The sequence below is a fragment of the Cnephaeus nilssonii genome (genome assembly GCF_951640355.1).
Source record: "Cnephaeus nilssonii genome assembly, chromosome: 12".
Taxonomy (NCBI): Eukaryota; Metazoa; Chordata; class Mammalia; order Chiroptera; family Vespertilionidae; genus Cnephaeus; species Cnephaeus nilssonii.
Window position 1 is genome coordinate 3,146,629 of NC_137083.1, and position 19,481 is coordinate 3,166,109.

General features: G+C 61.8%; 2 protein-coding genes across 3 annotated transcripts in view; both read right to left on the reverse strand.

The window, feature by feature from the left end:
• VOPP1 (VOPP1 WW domain binding protein) overlaps positions 1–10,068 on the reverse strand; it is a 36,154-nt gene extending 26,086 nt beyond the window's left edge. Inside the window, 1 exon segment of the mRNA XM_079785583.1 lies at positions 9,910–10,068. Within this exon segment, the coding sequence (XP_079641709.1) occupies positions 9,910–9,963 (54 nt within the window). The 5' untranslated portion in view covers positions 9,964–10,068.
• Positions 10,069–12,691: 2,623 nt separating this feature from the next.
• LSMEM1 (leucine rich single-pass membrane protein 1) lies at positions 12,692–19,233 on the reverse strand. 2 transcript variants are annotated; one of them, XM_079785584.1, is made up of 4 exons: positions 18,932–19,233; positions 15,547–15,684; positions 14,542–14,670; positions 12,692–13,258 (listed from the first exon to the last, which is right to left on the reverse strand). In XM_079785584.1, exons 1-4 carry the CDS (start codon positions 19,017–19,019, stop codon positions 13,128–13,130), a joined length of 486 nt encoding a protein of 161 aa, XP_079641710.1. In that variant the 5' UTR covers positions 19,020–19,233; the 3' UTR covers positions 12,692–13,127. The 2 variants fall into 2 exon arrangements, with proteins under 2 accessions (XP_079641710.1, XP_079641711.1); XM_079785585.1 differs by having other exon boundaries at positions 13,240–13,879.
• Positions 19,234–19,481: the final 248 nt, after the last annotated feature.

Sequence of the window (19,481 nt, forward strand, 5' to 3'; positions counted from 1 at the left end):
GTGCGCAGGGCCAGCTGGGGGGGTGCGCAGGGCCAGCTGGGGGGGGTGCGCAGGGCCAGCTGGGGGGTGCGCAGGGCCAGCTGGGGGGGGGGGGCGCAGGGCCAGCTGGGGGGGTGCGCAGGGCCAGCTGGGGGGTGCGCAGGGCCAGCTGGGGGGGGGGGGCGCAGGGCCAGCTGTGAGGGATGCGCAGGGCCAGCTGTGAGGGATGCGCAGGGCCAGCTGGGGGGGTGCGCAGGGCCAGCTGGGGGGGTGCGCAGGGCCAGCTGGGGGGTGCGCAGGGCCAGCTGGGGGGGTGCGCAGGGCCAGCTGGGGGGGGCGCAGGGCCAGCTGTGAGGGATGCGCAGGGCCAGCTGGGGGGTGCGCAGGGCCAGCTGGGGGGTGCGCAGGGCCAGCTGGGGGGGTGCGCAGGGCCAGCTGGGGGGGTGCGCAGGGCCAGCTGGGGGGTGCGCAGGGCCAGCTGGGGGGGGGGCGCAGGGCCAGCTGTGAGGGATGCGCAGGGCCAGCTGTGGGGGTGCGCAGGGCCAGCTGGGGGGGTGCGCAGGGCCAGCTGTGGGGGTGCGCAGGGCCAGCTGGGGGGGTGCGCAGGGCCAGCTGGGGGGGGGCGCAGGGCCAGCTGTGAGGGATGCGCAGGGCCAGCTGGGGGGTGCGCAGGGCCAGCTGGGGGGTGCGCAGGGCCAGCTGGGGGGGGTGCGCAGGGCCAGCTGGGGGGGGTGCGCAGGGCCAGCTGGGGGGGGTGCGCAGGGCCAGCTGTGAGGGATGCGCAGGGCCAGCTGTGAGGGATGCGCAGGGCCAGCTGGGGGGTGCGCAGGGCCAGCTGGGGGGGTGCGCAGGGCCAGCTGGGGGGTGCGCAGGGCCAGCTGGGGGCGCGCACAGCTCTAGGACGCAGCACGGGCTTCGGTATTGTTCTCGGCCCCACGTGAGGCCCGCTGACCGCCAGGCCAGGCCCTGTCCCGTTCCCACGCTGGGGAGGAAGACAAGGTGACGCCCCGGCCACCAGGTGGGAGGAGTTGGGGAGCAGCAGCCAGGTGACCTGGCTCTTTTTACTGGTAACTGTGATGCCACCTGAGGCTTGGCAGGACATTGTGGCTGGTTTTACTGGGGAGACCTGTTCTCTGACATTGAAGTACAGGGATCTGTCATTTCAGCGTGTCCCTTTATACCAGTACGTCTCGCCAGCTTCGGGGGGTTACAGGACCAGGTCAATCCCAGAGGCGGCAGGTAGAGACCTTCACAGAGACCTCCGCGCACAGGCAGCAGGGTGCCAATCACGAGGGCGCTCACTGGACACCGAGTCAGGATGGTCCTCTCCCCGGCCGCCCAGGCCCGTGAGTTGTTGGCTCACAATCCTGGGAGCTTCACCGTAGAGAAGGTAACATTACAGGAAAAGCCAGATGTCCAGCTTTTTGTGAAGAACCTTCCGACCAGCATTAACTTCAGACGGGAAGTAAGAATATAAAAGCATTTGTTGGAGCCCAGGAGCTGCAGCCCAGGGGGCTCGGATTTAGGCAGCAACCCAGCAGCACTCCGGGGAGAAGACAGGCAGGTGATCAAGGCAAAACCACACGGTAATCCCTTCATGCAAATGAAGGGTCGGACTAGGTCCACAGGGATCGGTTAGTGCCACATGCAAATGAAGGGGCGGAAACTACACGGAGGAAGTCACGTCCGGGTAACAGCCGGTCCAGGATGTTCATGGCTGAACCTTGAGCAAAGCGAGCAGCAGGCTTAGCAACTTCGCAGCAGCGCTGGGCGCTGAACTGAGGCCACACCCGTGTTGTGTTTCTTGTCCCTCCTTTCGTCCCTCCACCATTAGAGTGCATCAGCTTTCTTCTCACTCAATAAAGCTGCGTCCTAGCTCCGCATCTGCAAGTGAGAGATGCCGCTGGCCTGAGGGCTCAGAACGGCCTCCTGGGAAAGGCTGGCTGTGACATGAGGACAGAAAGACCCCAGAGGAGGGAACAGCATGGCCTGAAGCAAAGGGGGTGGGGGGGCGGGGGGGCACTAGCTCAGGAACTCAGGGCTGCAGGTTTGGCTGGCAAATTAAGCATAAAGCATGCACGCCCCCTCCCCACCACAGCCCCGGCTCTCGGTCCAGGCAGCTTTCGAACACCGCCCTGAGGCTGCCATTCCCCGTCCCAGGTCACGGGATGGAACCGGATTGGCCACACTTGCGGGAGTCTAATGGCCTCTAAAGTCAGTGGGTGTGCTCATTTAGAGGCAGGCGACGCCCTGGAAGCCAGGAGAGGCGACCTGGGACCCAGCCTGCAGGCAGGCACCTCCCCGGTGCCCCTGCGTGGGGAGCAGTCAGCACGCGGCGCGCTCAGCGTCCAGTCCGACTCTAATGCGCAAGAAAGAGGACGGAAGGTCGGCTCTTTGCTCCTAAGAAACGCGGAGGGGGGAGGGGTCACTCGGCAGAGGCAGGGGGGCTGGTTCCCCTTTTCCACAGTCGGGGGGCAAACGGAATCCCACCGGAGGGGAAAGTGAGGGCTGAGCAAACACAAAAAGGATGTTGAGTTGAACCAGGGCGGGGAGAGGGAGGGGCAGCGTGGGGACCAGGGACGTGGGAGGAGGGGAAGGCGTGGGGCCGTCACAGTCGAGGGCTGTGCCCCTGCGGGCTCGGGCAGGCACCCAGGGGGCAGGCACCCAGGGGGCAGGCACCCAGGGGGCAGGTAGACTGGGACTAATACAAGCGCCTTCTGGATCTGGAAGCGGCGGCGCTGATTTCAGAAGCTCTGCACAGCACGCCTGCCTCCCGGGAGGATGGCCTCGCCCTCAGAGGCTGTTCCCGGCTCCGTGGCTAGAACAGGTGGCCAATGTGTTCCCATTCCCATCTTCCACGTCGGTCCCTATCAGATGCAAACGGCACACAGTAGGGCCAGCAGCCACTGTTGATAGACATTTATTTACTATTGGACAAACCTGCACACTCACAGGATCCTTTTTGTTGTTTTTAATCCTCACCCCAGGATATTTTTTTCCACTGATTTTTAGAGAGAGTGGAAGGGAGGGAGGAGAGACGGTGAGAGAGAAACATCGATGTGAGAGAGACACATCAATTGGTTGCCTCCCACGTGGCCCGACCGAGGCTGGGGATCGAACCTGCCACCGAGGTCCATGCCCTTGACCGGGAATGGAACCCATGACCCCTTGGTCTGCGGGCTGATGCTCTAACCACTTAGCAAACTGGCCAGGGCTCACGCAGGATCTCTAAGAGCACGGATCTCCTGCCAGGCAAGCGTGAGCGCCCGGTGTTATAAGTGAACTCGGGGACGTGACAACGCTGGAAACGCAGGTCTGTCCGGCTCCAAAGCTGCCTGTCTCCCTCCCACATCCCATCACCTCCAAAAACCCGGGGAGACCCAGGTCGAACACCCACCTCCCTCCTAAGGCAGAGCTGGGCCGACTGTCCCTGAAAAAGGCCTTCACTTACAGAAGGAGGAGAGGAGGCGGCCGGGAGCCCGGTCCTCCCCGAGGCCTCGGCCTGAGCACGGCGCTAATCCAGGCAGGCGCCGGGGCGCCATGGCGACAAGACGGGCTCCCGAGACGCAGCTGCTGACGGAGCTCACTCGCTCTAGGAAGGGCAGGCTGGGGTCCAGGCCTGGCCCGGGGCAGAGTCAGGGCGGGGCTTCCCGTCTGGGTTTCCCTGTTGTCGCTCCCGTGAGAATGACAAAGGCTTTGACAACATAATTACAGCTGTCAGTCTTCCTAAAATAAATCAAACTCGGAAGCACTCAGGGAGTCACCGGCACAGACACGCGAGCCGATTGCGTCTCACGATCTCCCTCCTGGTGTCTGTGTTCACGCCGGAGGCTGTCAGAAACGAGGTACATCTGGCATACCAGCTATTTGTGCATTCGGGATTCAAGATTTTTTTTTTTCCAAAAGGAGGGGTCTAGGGGGCAGTTCAGTGCAGTCCCAAGTCCCCAAGCCAGGAGGTGGAATTAGGTTAGAGCCACCCCAACCAACAAGACACCCTCCAGGCACAAAACTTAACTGCCGTCCAGGGTCCCCTGCGCCTCAAGCCCTCAACGGGCCCATCCCAAACCTGAGGTAGAGGATTCTCTGCTCTGCCCGAGGCTGCCGTTCCCTGGTCAGGAGGGGTGAAGTGCACAGCTGTGCGCCCGGCAATGCTCTCTGCCGATGCTCACTGCCTCCCCGTCTTCACGGAGCACAGGGCTCCTCAACCCCAACCAGTGAAGGTCACACTCCTGACTCCCCAGCACGCTGGGCCGGCCGTGTGAGTGCAAACAGCCCCCACACTTAGCCGTCTGCTCCTAGTGCTCGGGGCTCCCACTTGTGGATGCATCTCCCCCCACCCAGGGCACACGACCCAACACGTCAGCACACGTCCCATCCGAGCGGAGTTCAGACTCTTTAAAACGAAGGCCACCGGTGTCCCCACGTCCCAGCCTCGCTCATCGGTCTCAGTCCCAGCCTAAGTCTCCAGCTGTGACGGAGCGCTGCTCGACCTTTCTATGAGTCAGCTGGATCAATGGAGTGATAAAGCTGTAGATGGCACAAACCCATCAAGGACACCAAATTTAAAAAAAAAGGATTCAGACACACACTTGTGAGTGTAAAGGTGTACTGAACAGTTAACTTGAGAGCAGGAAATGATGCTAGATTCTATGCATAACAGACGTGTCCTCACCTACTGCACTTGATTAAAATGTCCTCAGTCATGCTGTTTGTTTTTTAATAATTTTTTAATACATTTTTATTGATTTCAGAGAGGAAGGAAGAGGGAGAGATAGAAACATCAATGATGAGAGAGAATCGTTGATTGGCTGCCTCCTGCACGCCCCCTTCTGGGGATCGAGCCCACAACCCTGGCGTGTGCCCTGACCGGAATCGAACCTGGGACCCTTCAGTCCCGCGGCTGACGCTCTATCCACTGAGCCAAACTGGCTAGGCCATGCTGCTACGTTTTGACAGAAGCAGGATTAACACCAGGGTCTAAGAACAGGGAGTTCATCACTGACCAAGTCAGCCACGGGCAGCAGAAAGAGCATCATATTTACAGCTATGCAATTCGACTTCATGCTCTGCCTTCTTACTCACTAAATGGGCCAGACTTTTCATCTTTAAAGTGAGCATAATACAATTTTATATTATAAAAAATAAAAACAGTACTCAGACAGATGTGGACAGGCGTTAAGAAAATGAGACGAAAGAAGTAATGTGAAATGTACTTAAAAATCATTATGTAGCCCAGTTGGCGTGGCTCAGTGGTTGAGCATCGACCCACGAACCAGGAGGTCACGGGTTCGATTATCGGTCAGGGCACATGACTGTGTTGCAGGCTTGATCCCCAGGGTGAGGCATGCAGGAGGCAGCCGATCCGTGATTGTCTCTCATCATTATGTTTCTATCTCTCTGTCTCCCCCTCTCCCTTCCTCTCTGAAATCAATAAAAATATATTTTTTAAAAAGAAGAGGAAAAGAGAGCAAAACCTTTGCCCCTCTAATGCTTAGATGGTGGAGAATGAATCCCATCATACTGGGAGGTAAGAGATACAGAGCAGGGAGGGAACTGGCAGAGTGAGGGGGCTGGGCAGGGAAAGGGTGGCATTTTATATGGGGTGGTCAACACAGGCTCCCTGAGAGGGTGACATTTGAGTGAGAAGAGATAACCGGGAAAATTAGCAGCCACCCTGGCGAGAGAAATCGTGGCCTTATCCGTGAATGTCTAGGGTCACTTAAGCCAAAAGAGAGCAGAGCCTGTTAGAGGTCCAAGTCTGGGCAGGAGGCCAGGCCCTCCGGGCCCCCAGGAGCCAGGGTTCCCCACGCACAGCACCGTCCCGCCCACCTGTTCAAGCATCACTGTCACCGCTCCTGCAGGCACCCGCCTCCCGGGAGCTCCCAGAGAAAAACTCCCTCCACGCTGCTTTCCCATTCAAATGGCAGGTTGCTCAGATTCTAAAAACTCCACAGAGTGGGCGGGTTGAAGAGGATTATTTCAGAAAATTGGCACCCGGGGCTGCCCCATTCACTGGATCCCCGGGCATGGAAAACATTTGGCCCGAGACAGAAGAAACCCCACAAAAACTCTGACACATGACTGGGTTCTGATTCCAAACCCCTGGGTGTGAGCACACGCGGGACTTGATAAAAATACGCACTAGTCCTCTCACCTGCCCCAGCGTTAGAGAGAGTGTCCGCTGTCCGACGGCTCTACGAGCAGCCGCCCCTTCTAGCCCCCGAAGGGCTGTTCTTTCGCCAGAACCACTTTGCGACACGTGGCTGCCTCGCGTACAGGGCGCCAGGGAGAATCACGAAGATACGGAGCCCGGGCCTGGACTGAAATAACCTGGTGGGGGCACCCCCGGGGAAGGACCGGGGAGCCCCGGCCCTGCACCGGGGGATTTTACACCCATTTCCGGGCTCACTTCAGTAAGGATGGAGCCCTCAGAACAAAAATGACTGCGTGGCCCGGCTGGTGTGGCTCAGTGGTTGAGCACTGACCTATGAACCAGGAGGTCACGGTTCGATTCCTGGTCAGGGCACATGCCCAGGTGGTGGGTTCGATTCCCAGTTGGGGGCGTGCGGGAGGCAGCGGATCCATGATCCTCTCTCATCATTGATGTCTCTCTCTCCCTCCCTCCCTCTCCCTTCCTCTCTGAAATCAATAAAAACATATTTATATATACAAAAAAGGAAAGGCCTGCCTAACCGGTTTGGCTCAGTGGGTAGAGCGTCGGCCTGTGGACTGAAGGGTCCCAGGTTCGATTCCGGTCAAGGGCATGTACCTTGGTTGCGGGCACATCCCCAGTGGGGCGTGTGCAGGAGGCAGCTGATCGATGTTTCTGTCTCATCGATGTTTCTAACTCTTTATCCCTCTCCCTTCCTCTCTGTAAAAAAATCAATAAAATATATATATTTTTTTAAAAAGGAAAGGTCACCTTGGATGGGTCCCGAGAAGCCACCTGGGGAGGAGGGTGCGGTCAGGGCTGCTCCTTAAAGCCCGTCTGGGCTTCCGGGTGAGCCCGCCAGCAGGGCGGACAGCCCTGGAGAGGCCGGCGGGCACCCTGGCTCCCGGCCCCACGTCACGCCCCCCACCCCCACCCCCACCCCGGTGTCAGGAGTTGGATGCTAAATGGCACGGCTCCCAAAGGACCTGTGCCTGAGTCCTAAAGGCCCAGCTGCTGGGTCCCGTGTCTGATGGGGTGACTACCTCCCAGGTGGCCATCGGCCTGGACTCCCTGTGTGTCAACTCCCCGCACGAACTGCCTGCAGCCAGGAGGCCTCGGCCGGACAGGCAGTGGGCCCCTCGGCCTGGGCTTACTCCACCCCCACAGGTCCCAGCAGGGCCCCTCTGGACAACCTCTTTAGCACCTCCCCCCCCCCCCCCGGAAGTAAAAGTGGGGAGAAAAGGAGTGGCCAAGAGAATGAAGGAGTTGACACTGCTGTTGTTGTGCTCCTTTTAGGGAGCGGGTATGTGTAAGGCGCTCAGAACGGCGGATACCCGGGTGCCGCGAAGTAAAAACACGGACACGCAGCCTTTCTGTCTAACGGGTACGGGAGTTTCCACAAAGGGGTGAAGTGTGGGGGGTCATGAGGGTGGGGGAGCCCGTCTCCAAACAGGTGTTAGGTCCCCTCCACTGTGGCCCTGGGCGGTACCAGCGAGGAGCAGAGGGCCAGCGTGGAGCCACCGCTGTCGCCAGGGCCCGACCTTCCAGGTGGTTTATGATCAACTCGCAACCACAATGCAAGCAGCTCGGCGAGCGGAACCACGACACACACCCAGTGGCTGCGGGAGCTGTCTGGCCTCCCTGCCCTGTCTGCCCTCCCTGCGCCCCCACGGCGCACCCGGGGGGCTGTGTGCGGGGCTCGGGACTGCAACGCATCCCAGGCGTTCTGATACCATGTTGGCGACGAAACCCCGGGCGACCAACTGAAGAGGCAAACGTCTCAGATCCAGATCTCCGGTGTAAGATTCCAGGTGATGAGTTACAAAGAAACGCCCCGAGTTCCTCGGGCACCGTGGGATCATCATCGCGGGAGATGGCTGCACCCCGCAGCCCGCTCACTGTCAGCGCAGTGCAAGCACCGTGGACCTGTGGGTGCCAGTGTGCCACGCGGCTGCTTTATCAGCCTCTCGGACATGGCCGAGCTCTCCATCCAGATGAGACATGCCCTCCCACACAACAGGCATTTTGTTGTTGTTAATCCTCACCCAAGAGTATTTTCCCATTGATTTTCAGCGAGAGTGGAAGGGATGGAGGAGGGAGGAGAGGAGAGGGGGAGGGAGAGGAGAGAGAAACATCGATGGATGTGAGAAAGTCACATTGATTGGCTGACTCCCACAGGTGCCCTGACCAGGGCCAGGGATGGAGCCTGCGACCCAGGGAATTGAACCTGGGACCCTCCCGGGCCGGCCAGCACGCTAACCACTGGGCAACACCAGCCAGGGCCCAAACAGCTCTTTGGCCAAGAACCCCGCGGCGGTCTGGTCAGGGCTACAGGGAGGGCACGGCGCCCCACCCAGCGATGGCCGGCAGCCCATGACCAGGACGCTGGGGTTCCAGCCGGCGCTGACCGTAAAGGGGCGGGAGGTCCGGACGCCCTGCTTTTGGACAAACAGTGGCCTGGAGTCCTGCTCCGCTGCGGCCGGTGACTCACCCAGGGGAAGTTGTTCCTACGGCTTCACAATTCTGGGCCCTGGGAAGGGTGCCAGAGGGAAGGGTGCCAGAGGGAGGCACCCACAAAGGCATGAAGGCGCCCGGCCAGGGGGCAGCGAGACCCTCGGGCCGCCCCGCTCCCTCCCCGGCTCCCGGGACTTCCTCAAAACTCTCCCCCCCCCCCACCCCCACCACGTCTGGGGCTAACCCTTCCCCACCCACCTCCCTCCCAGGGAGCGTCCCTCCCCACGGCCGGTGACCCCGACTTCCCGGCGCTCAGAGCCGTGAGCCGCGGCCCCAGCACTCGGGGAGCGGAGGTCCCTCCCCAGGAACGGTGACCCCGACTTCCCGGCGCTCAGAACCGGGAGCCGCGGCCCCAGCACTCGGGGAGCGGAGGTCCCTCCCCAGGAACTGTGACCCCGACTTCCCGGCGCTCAGAACCGGGAGCCGCCGCCCCAGCGCGCACGCCGGCCCGGGAGCCGCACAGCCCCGCGCGGAAAGGCAGGCAGGGGCGCAGGGGCCGGGCCGCCCCCTCGGCCCCATGGACGAGAGCGAATGTCCTTCCGAAGGAGGAAGTCGAGCAGAGTTGCAGGAGCCCCAACTCCCACTCCGCGCCCGGAAATGCCGCCGGCTCGGGGGCTGAGGTCCCCGCTGCAGCTGGGGGTGCCCCCACCGCGGAGGGCGCCGCCTGGGACAGCGGGTCCCCGAGGAGGCGGCGGCCCCAGGCGCTCCCCACTCCGTCCTCCCCCGGTTCCCTCCGGGCTGCCCGCACCCGCCCAGCCCCGGGGGACGCGGCCCGCGCACCCGGAGCCCCGCGCGCCTCGGCACCCGCAGGAGCGCTCCCTCCGGCCGCCCCTCCCCTCCCCTCCCCGGCCCCCGGGACTTCCCCCAAACTCTCCCGCGCCCACCACCCCGCCTCTGCGCCTGCGCCGCTCCAGCGCCCCTCATCCTCCCCCCTCCCCCCCACCCCCCGGGATCCGGGTCCCCTCGGGGGAGGAGACCCGGCGGCGCTGCGCGGCCAGGTCTCCCGGGTCCCGGGCGGCGCCCGAAGCGGGAGAAATAAGCCGTCCGCGGGGCGGGGCGGGGACAGGAGGGGGCGCCGCGGAGAGCCCCCCGACCTCCGGGTCCCTACGCGTCCCAGCGCCGCGCACACGCAGGACCCGGGGCGGCGGCGCGGCCGCTCCACCGCTCGCTCCCCGCGGCGGGTCCCCCGGGCGCCTCCGCGCCGCCCCGCTCGCCGGCCCCGCATTGTTCGCGCCCCGGCGGCGCGCCCGGCCGGCCGGCCCTACCTCCGCCAGCAGCGCCAGCAGCAGCGCCGCCGCGCTCGGGGGCAGGCGGCTCATGGCTCCGTCCTCTCCCGGCGACACGTCCCCGCGCTGGGCCACAGGCCGGCGGCAGGCAGGAGCCGGGCCGGGCCGCCCTCGCCGCGCTCCGCCCCGCGCCCCGCCCTCGGCCGGAACGCGCCCGGCGCGCGCCCGCGGACACCTGGGGCCCCGCCCTGGGCGCTCGGCTGCGGGCCCCCAAGATGGGCCGCCGGCCCCGCGAGAGGCAGGGGAGCCGCCAGGGGTCTCCTCTGTCGGGGGGCCGTCCTGTCCCCCCAGAATAGACCCGGGGAGGCTTTTCAAAGGCGCACGGTCTCCGCGGGGCGTGGCTCGCTCCGGAGGGAGGGGCTGTCCCCGGAGCCCTGGCTCCTTCTCGCACCGGTGCCTCCGGGTCTTCCCTCTCCCCCTGATTCCGGCGGACCGAGGGGCCGCGCACCCTCCCCGCACGTGACGGCAAGGACAGCCCAAGGACGCGGGAGGCCGGCCGCCCACCGCAGGCCCCCGGCGCCTCGCCTCTCACTCGTCAGGGCTCTTTCTGCCGCCCCGGCCCGGCCTTCACCGCCTGGGCCCCCCCGGGAATTCCCCTCCCCCCCGCCCCGCGGCTGCGGGTGCGGGTCCTTCCCTCTGCGGAGCCGGCCCTCCGCCCCCCACCGCGCCCCCACCATGTGGTTTTCACCCGGTGGCTCGGTTCCCATCTCTTTGCTGCGGTTATTCCACAGCATTGGTGGCACTTGCACCGGAGCCGGAGCTGGGAACGGAGAAGCTACGATGCTGAGTGCTGAGTGCAGGCCCCGCGGGGTGGGGGTGACACAGGCGCAGAGGGCACGGACCTACCCGTGACTGTCTGCCTCGTGGGGACAGCTGTCAGCTAAGGCCAGTCCCAGACACTTTCCAACCTTCAGGCGGGAATTCACCGGGTGACTATGCAACAGGCACCCGGGCCTCGACCTGCTGGAACCAGAACTGCAGGTAAAGCGGAGAAGGTGCCCCCCTCCTCCCCCCCTAGAGTGTTTGGGCTCCAGTAACTGGGACTGTTTACAAACCGGGCCTCTCACTACACTTTTAAGGGCAAAAGTTAACTTGCAGGAAACTGAGCCCGCAAGCCTTGATGTCCAATGGAGATGCAGACGTTTTATACCTCCCCCCCCCCCCCCACTGGTGAGGGGAATTGTCTCCTGTGAAAATGCAAATGACTGCTACCTAATTTATCGGTTTCATCCCAAGCGCTCCCTCCCGCCCCTCCCTTTCCACGGGCTGTGTGCAGGGCAGGGGCCTGCATTCCTGTGTGAATGGATTAAAACACAGTGTGACCGTGTTCACAGGACACAGGGGTGGTGGCATGGGTGCTGTCCACTGGAAGACCATCACTAGGAATTCCCGCCCCCAAAGGATGCGTTGGGACAAAAGGAAGGATTGCGGGCCTGGGCGCCCGCGGTGGTGGTTGGCCCGGCCCAGAGCTTTCTGTTATCAAACCAGCGATTGTGAGAGTCCCAGCCTGGGGTTTCTTCTTCTGAAGCCAGGTGTCGCTGCCCTGGCCAGAGTTTCTACATCACCAGCTGGGGAGTTGTCCCCGGACCACGACGGAGGCTGGACGGAAGGGCCGCCGGGTCCTTTGAGGCTGCATTCCCTGGGGAGGCCTCGGCAAGGCGGCTCCCTTTCGCTTCCAGAGCGTCCAGTCCAGAACGCCCTGGGACCGGAACGCAGCAGGTAAAAGTCCACACAGTGTTTAATAATTCCTGTCCTGGCGGTGTGGCTCAGTGGATAGCGCGTCGGCCTTCGGACTGAAGGGTCCCAGGTTCGATTCCAATCAAGGGCACATGCCCGGGTGGTGGGCTCGATCCCCAGAGGGGCGTGTGCAGGAGGCAGCCAACCCATGATTCTCATCATTGATGTGTCTAACTCTCTCTCCCTCTCCCTTCTGCTCTGAAATCAATAAACATATATTAAAAGAAGGAGAAAGAGGAAGAGGGGAAGGAGGAGGGGAGGAGGAGGAGGAAGGCCTGGTTAGGTGCCCAACTTGGTGGCCGGGAGAGTAGGAGCTGGGGAGGGTCAGGGGAGGGAAGGCACCTCGGTGAGCAGACAGCAGGGGGCCGGATTGCCCGGGCAAGCACTCTGTCCCATGGCCTTCACCATCTTCTGGGTGACCTTGCAGCCTAGTAGCCACTTGCCCCAGAGGTAGCCCCAGCTGTCCTAGGTCTGAAGCAACCGCTTCCCCTCCCTCTGGCATCACACACTCCTTCCGAATTGCCCTCCTTCCCCGGAAAGAAAGCACCGTGGGCACCAGGGTCTCTCCCCTGTTAGCGCGCAGCTCCCATTGCAAACGGGAGGCAGTGCTGGCGCCTGGAGACCCTCCCCGCCTGCTGCAATCACACAGATAGCCCGAACTGGCCCCTGAGGCTGCCCGGAGGGGCCAGTCAAACAGCGTGTACCCCTCAAGTAACCAGCCAAGGCCAGCTCGGGGGACTCCAGTGAAGCTTTAGGCTCCAGCTGAGCAGGGAAGTAATTGTGAACGGTTCCTTGTGACGCCCACCAGTCATATGGGAAGAACCCGGGCTTCCTGTCGGCTGTACTGAATGGAAGTTTAAAAACAGGTCCTAGATTGCCCCTCCGAGTGGCCTCATCTCTGTCCCATTGCTGTTTCTTCCCAAGCCACGTGGCTACTAGCAAATGCCAGGAGGCAACCGGCTTGCTCACCCGCCCATCCCTGGTCATCGGGGGGAATGAGAGTCCAGGTTCCATCCCCCGAGCAGAATCTCTTTTATTGAAAGGATGACCTGTCATCATCCGGTTCCCTGGGACAGGAATGCTGTCACTCATCGGGGAGCGGACAAAGGCGTGGGAGGCACCGGAACCTCCCTGGGGCCGTGACCTCGCTCTGGTGAGGAAGCACTTTGGTAAGAGAGCGGGCACAGGGCCGATCCTCGGGCTTCCTGTTGGTTGTCCTTCAGGCCAGCCACCCCTCACCCCTTTACCGCGGGAGGCCGGCCGTGAAATGAGTCCCTGCGGCTGCGAGTCCCACGCCCCTTGCCCTACGGCGGTTCCCATCCTGTGCCAGGACAGGCCCGGGACGGGCTCTCTGCCCCGATGGTGGGCTGCCTGCAGGAACAGGGGCTCGGCTTCTGGCCCCGCACAGGCCCCGCCGCGCGGAAGCTCGGGGCCGGCAGCTGCTCTGGGGAGACGTCTCTCTAGTTCTGTGCCGCCTCCAGTTGGTTGAGCCGCTTGACGATCATGCTGTTGAGTTTCTTGAGCTCGTCTATGTCCTTCCCCTCAGCTGCCAGTCTTCTCGACACGTTGTCCATCTTGCTTCCGGTCTGAACTTCAAGATGGAAAACAGAGAGTTACATGGGAGTCGGGGGCCCGTGTCGGCGCTCGGCTCAGCCCTGACAAGCCCTCTGGGCGGACGCCCTGTCCAACAGCCCGCGCAACCCAGAGGCCGGGAGAGGCCGGCCGAGGACTGACGTTACCCACCAGGTGACTGCTTTGTACAACCTCTTGGGGCCAGCCTGCATGACCTTGGGGCCAGCCCGCGTGACCTTGGGGCCAGCCTGTGCGACCTTGGGGCCAGCCTGCGTGACCTTGGGGCCAGCCCGCGTGACCTTGGGGCCAGCCTGTGCGACCTTGGGGCCAGCCTGCGTGACCTTGGGGCCAGCCTGCATGACCTTGGGGCCAGCCTGTTTGACCGTGGGCGTGGAGTGTGTCTGGAGCCACTCGGCCCGGGTTGGCAGCCCAGTGTTGCTGGGAGAACATGGGGGGCTGAGCTCTCGGGCCCATGGTCCCTCATCAGTGCAAGTTCAGGGCCCGGCACCACCTCGAGGGCAGAGCAAGGACTTCAGTTACTGAATTCGGTGTCTGGACAGAGTCGTTGCCCAATAAGAAGAGACACTTCTTCGCGTCTTCTTTCTGCTTCTTAATACGACTTTGCCCCCAAGAGAACACACTAGAAGCGAATAGAAAATAAAATAAACCCTCTTCATACAAGAGGCACATAATGATGGCACTAACGCATGTGGTCTCTGATGCCTTTGAGTCCCGATCGGGCCCTTGTTAGCTGTGTGGCCTTGGGCACGTGCATTCCTCTCCCCAAGCCCGAGTCTCCACATTGAGCCCACGGACTCCCTGGGACGGAGTGAGCACCCAGCACCCAGCAGCATCTTAGCTTCATCCTCCATCCACCGCCTCTCATCCCACCGGAGAAGGGGCCCTCGGGCTGCCCCAGGCCGTAGGCACACCTAACAGTTCCTGGCGTGGAACTCCTCACCACCCCGGTGGGTGTGGCAGGGCCGGAGGGGAGCACCCGTTTATGTGGGGGCGACCTTTCGGGAGAGTCAGGAACCGCCTGTGACTCTTCGCTACAGACCCGAATTCATGGACAAATCTACGCGCTGGGTTAGAAAACCTGGAATGAACCGGAGTCAACTGCCCACCCCCTGACCGCCGGGCCTCCCGGGAGGAACCAGAGGCTGTAGAGAGGCTTGGCTGCCGGGTTTGTGAACCTCCGGCCCCGGGGCTCGCTCTGCGCCTTCGCCGAGCAAATGAAACCACCAGCGATGAAGGACGTGCAAGGACATGCGCGCCAGCAGTGCAGTCGGGGGTACTTACTTATGAGGAAGGTCACCAAGGCGACCAGCACCAGGCTGACGACCAGCGCCAGGACCAGCCCCAGGAAGAGCAGGCGGGAGCGCCCATCGCCGGAGCGAGAACCAGCCTCGGGGGTCTTCTCCTCCGGCGCTAACACAAAACAACAGCCGTCACAGAGAGCCCCCCCACCCCCCTTCCCCCCCCCCACACACACACGGCTAGTCAGCGGAACTGGACATCCCACTACCGGGTCCTCATCACTCTGCAGAGGTGTAACCGACCATCGGGCCCCTGCTGCGGTCACCACGTGAGCCAATTAAGCAGACAGGGTTGGCTTACCCCGTCCCTCCTGTCACCCCCTCAACAGCTTTGCTTCCTAATCAAAGCGCCACGCCGCCTTTTCCTGAGACGGGCTGCGGGAGAAACAGGTGAAACTCTGGCTGCTTTAAGGTAAAGAGAGAAGAGATCTGGAAGGAGCCTCGAGCAGCTGTAGGTTGGCGCGGTAAGAGCTTAGAGCACAGGAGACAAATGCCCCGCGGCAACCACGCCCGTGCAGGGCAGTCAGCGTTCACGCCGGACACGGTGAGGCCCCGCGCCACCTGCTGGGGCACCTACGACGCCCGGGACGAGACACGCCCTCGGCGGTCAGCAGATTGCCTTGCTTTCTCGCCCCGAACCTATAGCCCTTCAATTGGGGCAATCTGTCATTTGTAAGTAGAAAACTGACGTTTTTGCCCAACAAAGTTTTACTGTTTTTAGAAACTAGATGGACATGTGGAACGTTTTCTCAGCAAGTCACCACGAAGTGAGAGGGGTCGGGAGAGGGGCGCCCGGGGACCGGCCGTGGTCCCTCCTGGCCCAGCAGGGGCTTCTCAGACCGGAGCTCTGGCTCAGACGCCAAGAGCACGGGTGGCCCAGTCCCCGCATCTCTGAAGCAAGCGTTTGAGGCCTCCCGCCCTCCGCCCCCCAGCCCAGCCCGGCGAGCAGCCGTTGTTCTTAGGGGCCGCGGGCCGAGCGCACACGTACGGAGCAGGTGCTGGGAGCCCGCAGGGCAGAAGTTGAGTCTGTGCAGGTCGTTTATGGAGTCCACGACGTAAAGCTTCCTGTCCTCGGGGACGGGGATGCCGCGGGCGCCCGCGTCCCGGGAGGAGCGCTGCATGGTCCCTGGAAGGAGGCACCGCGTCAGACGCCGGCCGGAGAGTGACAGCCCGCGGGCAGCAGACGAGCTGGAAGAACACCCCCCCACACCCCCCCACACACACAGTATTCCCAGCGGCTGGTCCGGGGAAGCGTGCTTGTCCGGGGAAAATGTCTCCTTTGGGGACACCTTTGCACTGTCCCCTGCCCCTTGCTCACCAGGAGGCGGGGAGGCTGGTGTGCAGCGCCTCCTATTCCCTGCGCCTCTGCTCGCTCTCGCCGCCTCCTCCTCCGGCTCCCCCATTCTGCCGGTATTTCTCCTGCCCCGCCCCCTTTTTGTTTTGTAACTGATGATAACATATTTCCCTTTTTTCACATTGTTCACATTCGGGTGAGATGACTCACATCCTTTGTGGACAAAGATCATGTCTAAACATCGGGGACGATCAAAGGCAGCTCATCCGAAGGGGAGTTATGACTGTCAACCTTTCTGATCGCACGAGGTTTCCGCACGGGGCCGCCACGTCTATGTTCTCCCTCAGGACGGCCTGTGAGTCTCTACCTAAAGTGTGTTCCTCTTTTTCCTTTTTATTGAATGTGTTGGGGTGACCCTGGTTAACAAAATTACACAGGTGTCAGGTGCTCAGTTCCACAGCACGTCACCTGAGCACTGTCTGTGTGTTCGCCACCCTGACTCAAGTCTCCCTCCCTCACCGTTTATCTCCCTGTACCTTCCTCCACCCTCCCGCCACCCGCAATCACCACACTGTTGTCTATGTCTGTGAGTTTTTTCCTTTCCTTTTCCTTTTTGTTCAATCCCTCCACCCGCCTACCCATCCCCCGTATCTGTCAGCCTGCTCTTTGTCTAGAGTCTGTCTCCATTTGGCTTGTTAGTTTATGTGTTCATTAGATCCCACCTATAAGTGAGATCACGTGGTACTTGTCTTTCTCTGAGTGGCTTATTTCACTTGCATAATGCTCCCCAGGTCCCTCCATGCTGTCGAAAAGGGTTAGATTTCCTTCTTTTTACAGCTGAGAACGGCTGCATGGTGTCCATGTCCCACAGCCTTTTTATCTGCTGATGGGCACTTGGGCTGCTCCCTAAGCTCGGCTACTGTGAGCGTGTTCTGCAGCCCCTGGCGGGGGCCGCGGTCCTCGGGACAAACCTGAGAAGCTGAGACCGACAGAGAGGACCCAGGGCATCTGGGGTGCCCTCCCGCGTTTCCTGGGACAGAGGCACTGACATCCTAAGTCCTTTTCAGGCTGAGGCACACACCACAGGTAGCTTCCCGAATGACAGCACGACTGCACGCAACACTGACAGCCCGAGTGGGTTCAAGGTCTATTTTAAGATTCTTGCTGGTAGACTGAGGCCTTGTGGCCTTTGAAGTCATTATGTGGGAAGAAGGCAACTGGCTGGTGTTGCTCAGTGGCTGAGATTGACCTATGAACCAGGAGGTCACAGTTCTATTCCTGGTCAGGGCACATGCTCGAGTGGCAGGCTCGATTCCCAGTAGGGGGCGTGCAGGAGGCAGCTCATTGATGAGTCTCTCTCATTGTTGGTGTTTTTATCTCTCTCTCCCTCTCCCTTCTTCTCTCTGAAAATCAATAAAAACACTTAAAATACCTCTGCTCGTTAAAAACGTGAAAGTAGCATCATATAGAACCAAGGGGCTTCAGAGCCACCAATGGTTACCCTTTTACAGACGAAACCCAAGTCCTGGCTGATGTCAGGGGCACAGGTTTCTAAATGAAGCTCTAGGAATGTTTTAGACTCGAGTGCCTCCTTGTACTTCCTTATCCCAGAGGCTGGTGTTGGACGAGGAAGAGAGTTTGTGTGAGTCACATCGAGGATCATCGCTCCACACTCAGCTTCTATTTTAGGCGCGTGACTGAGTGAGATTCATTTGCTTCGCTTTGGGATCTGACTTCCTATCCCTGACCCCGAGCTCCCCCTCCACCAGGGATGTAATTACTGTGCGTAAATCTCAGACGGGCTTAACCGATGTTTGCAAAGCAGAGGACTAGCTAGAAAGCTGTGACCACAAAAACCGCCTGGAGACCAGAACAGCTCATAACATCGCCACATTCCTGGCCTTGCTACAGGCTCAGAGGGTGACTCAGTACCACTCCACACCCCCCAGCCCCGGGACAGGGCGCGGAGCGAGCCCTGGAGTGCTCGGAGGGGAAGGACCACCGAGTAGAAAGACGCTGTCTGGAGGCATTGTTAAATGAACGGCAGCCAGCGAATGACAAGTCAAGAATCGGCAGAGAAAGCTGTGTTGGGTGTGCGTGTGGCTGCCAAGATCCTGCATGGGACTCAGCCAATACAGACACAGGGTCACACGCCCCAACCCGGCCCCGCAGCTGTCCGACCGGCTCCTGCTGGCTCTGGCTTCTCCACGGGAGCGCATCTGGGAGCGACTGGAGGGCAGGGGAAGCCGGAGGGCGGGGGAAGCCGGAGGGCGGGGGAAGCCGGCTACTAAATCCCACATCACCCCCTCTGGGCCCTCCTCCCGACTGACTCCCGGGCAAACTTGTTCCTGAAGTAAATGATGGCCCCCAGCAGCCTCCTCCTCACGGACAGGTTTCCCTCCGGTTCAGCCCACGCTAACAGCTAACAGCTAAGCCTGTCGTGTAGGAATGCTTTGACTGCCCACAAATGGAGATTGTGACAAAGCTAGTTGTCCACGAAAATGGTTTCGCTGTCTGTTTCCCCCAGGGCCTTGGCGTCCACGCCCAGATGACCCGGCGTGCTGCGGCCGCGCCGCCGTGGGAATGGCCGTGGGAATGCCGTGCCGGCGGGTGCAGAGCCCGCAGGAAGCTCCGGAGGGAGGCGCGCTGCCTCCTCCGTGGGTTCCTTTTCAGAGTCTCCGCCTCGGCACGTTCAGTCTCAGCCACTTCTCTCCGCAGCCGAAAGCACAGCACATGCAGCCAAAGGCCCCAGCAGGAGAGGCACGATCCCTCTCGGGAGAGTCATCGCATGCGAATCGCTCACTGAACAGCCGGACGGCTAGGGCCCAGGAGAGAGTCCCAACTACTCAGAGGCGACAAGAAATCTTTCTAGAAATGCGAGCCCTCTCCCGCCCCCCCCGCCCCCCCCCCCCGCACGGGCCCCTGCCAGGCAGCACACCCAGCAGGAGCCGCTGCCCGGCATTTGGTGGTGACCCCTGAGCAGTGGGAGGCTCCAGGCCCGAATGGACACCAGACACCGGGGTTAGTAACTGTGCCACCCACACCAAGCCGGCGCGGGGCGGCACTGACAGGCTCTTACTGAAGCTGATGACCTTATCCGGCCGCTGTGACCGTGGGGGCCGGCCCGTGTCCAGCAGGGCCGCCGGCGCGCTCCCCGAGACGAACATCCGAGCAGGAGCAGGCTGCCACTGCGACCACGGCGCTCAGGCCTCACCCAGCAGCGCGGGCTGGGCAAGGTCATGACATTGGAACTAGTGCTGGCGGACTGCGGGCGCTGCTGGCAGCCACCGCGCCGGTGAGGGGAGGGGTGTGTGGCTGCAGACCCACTAGGGCAGGGCAGGCAATGGAAGCACGTGTCTCTCCACCGTCCTTTGCAAAGGCTGAGCTCTCTCTCTCTCTCTCTCTCACACACACACACACACACACACACACTCACATGCGCGCGCCAAGCAGCTCTGCCCCCTGCTGGACACGGGAGGAGCCGCAGAGACACCAGCAGGTGCGAGGGACTGGGCGGTGACAGGATGGTCTTTAGTCCTACCGCCCCTTGCTGGGAGCAGACAGACAGGACGTCCCTGGAACCCACACCAGGGTCTACATTCAGTTTGGAGCCCTCTGCCTTCGGGAAA

Bases quoted from the DNA above. Each gene is read 5' to 3' on its own strand.
- LSMEM1 (XM_079785584.1), bottom strand. From the start codon at position 19,019: ATGTTCGTCTCGGGGAGCGCGCCGGCGGCCCTGCTGGACACGGGCCGG. The intron at 15,685-18,931 runs GTAAGAGCCTGT...GCCTCCTTCCAG, and splicing joins GGATAAGGTCATCAGCTTCA to GGACCATGCAGCGCTCCTCC. The intron at 14,671-15,546 runs GTACGTGTGCGC...GTTTTGTGTTAG, and splicing joins GGGCTCCCAGCACCTGCTCC to CGCCGGAGGAGAAGACCCCC.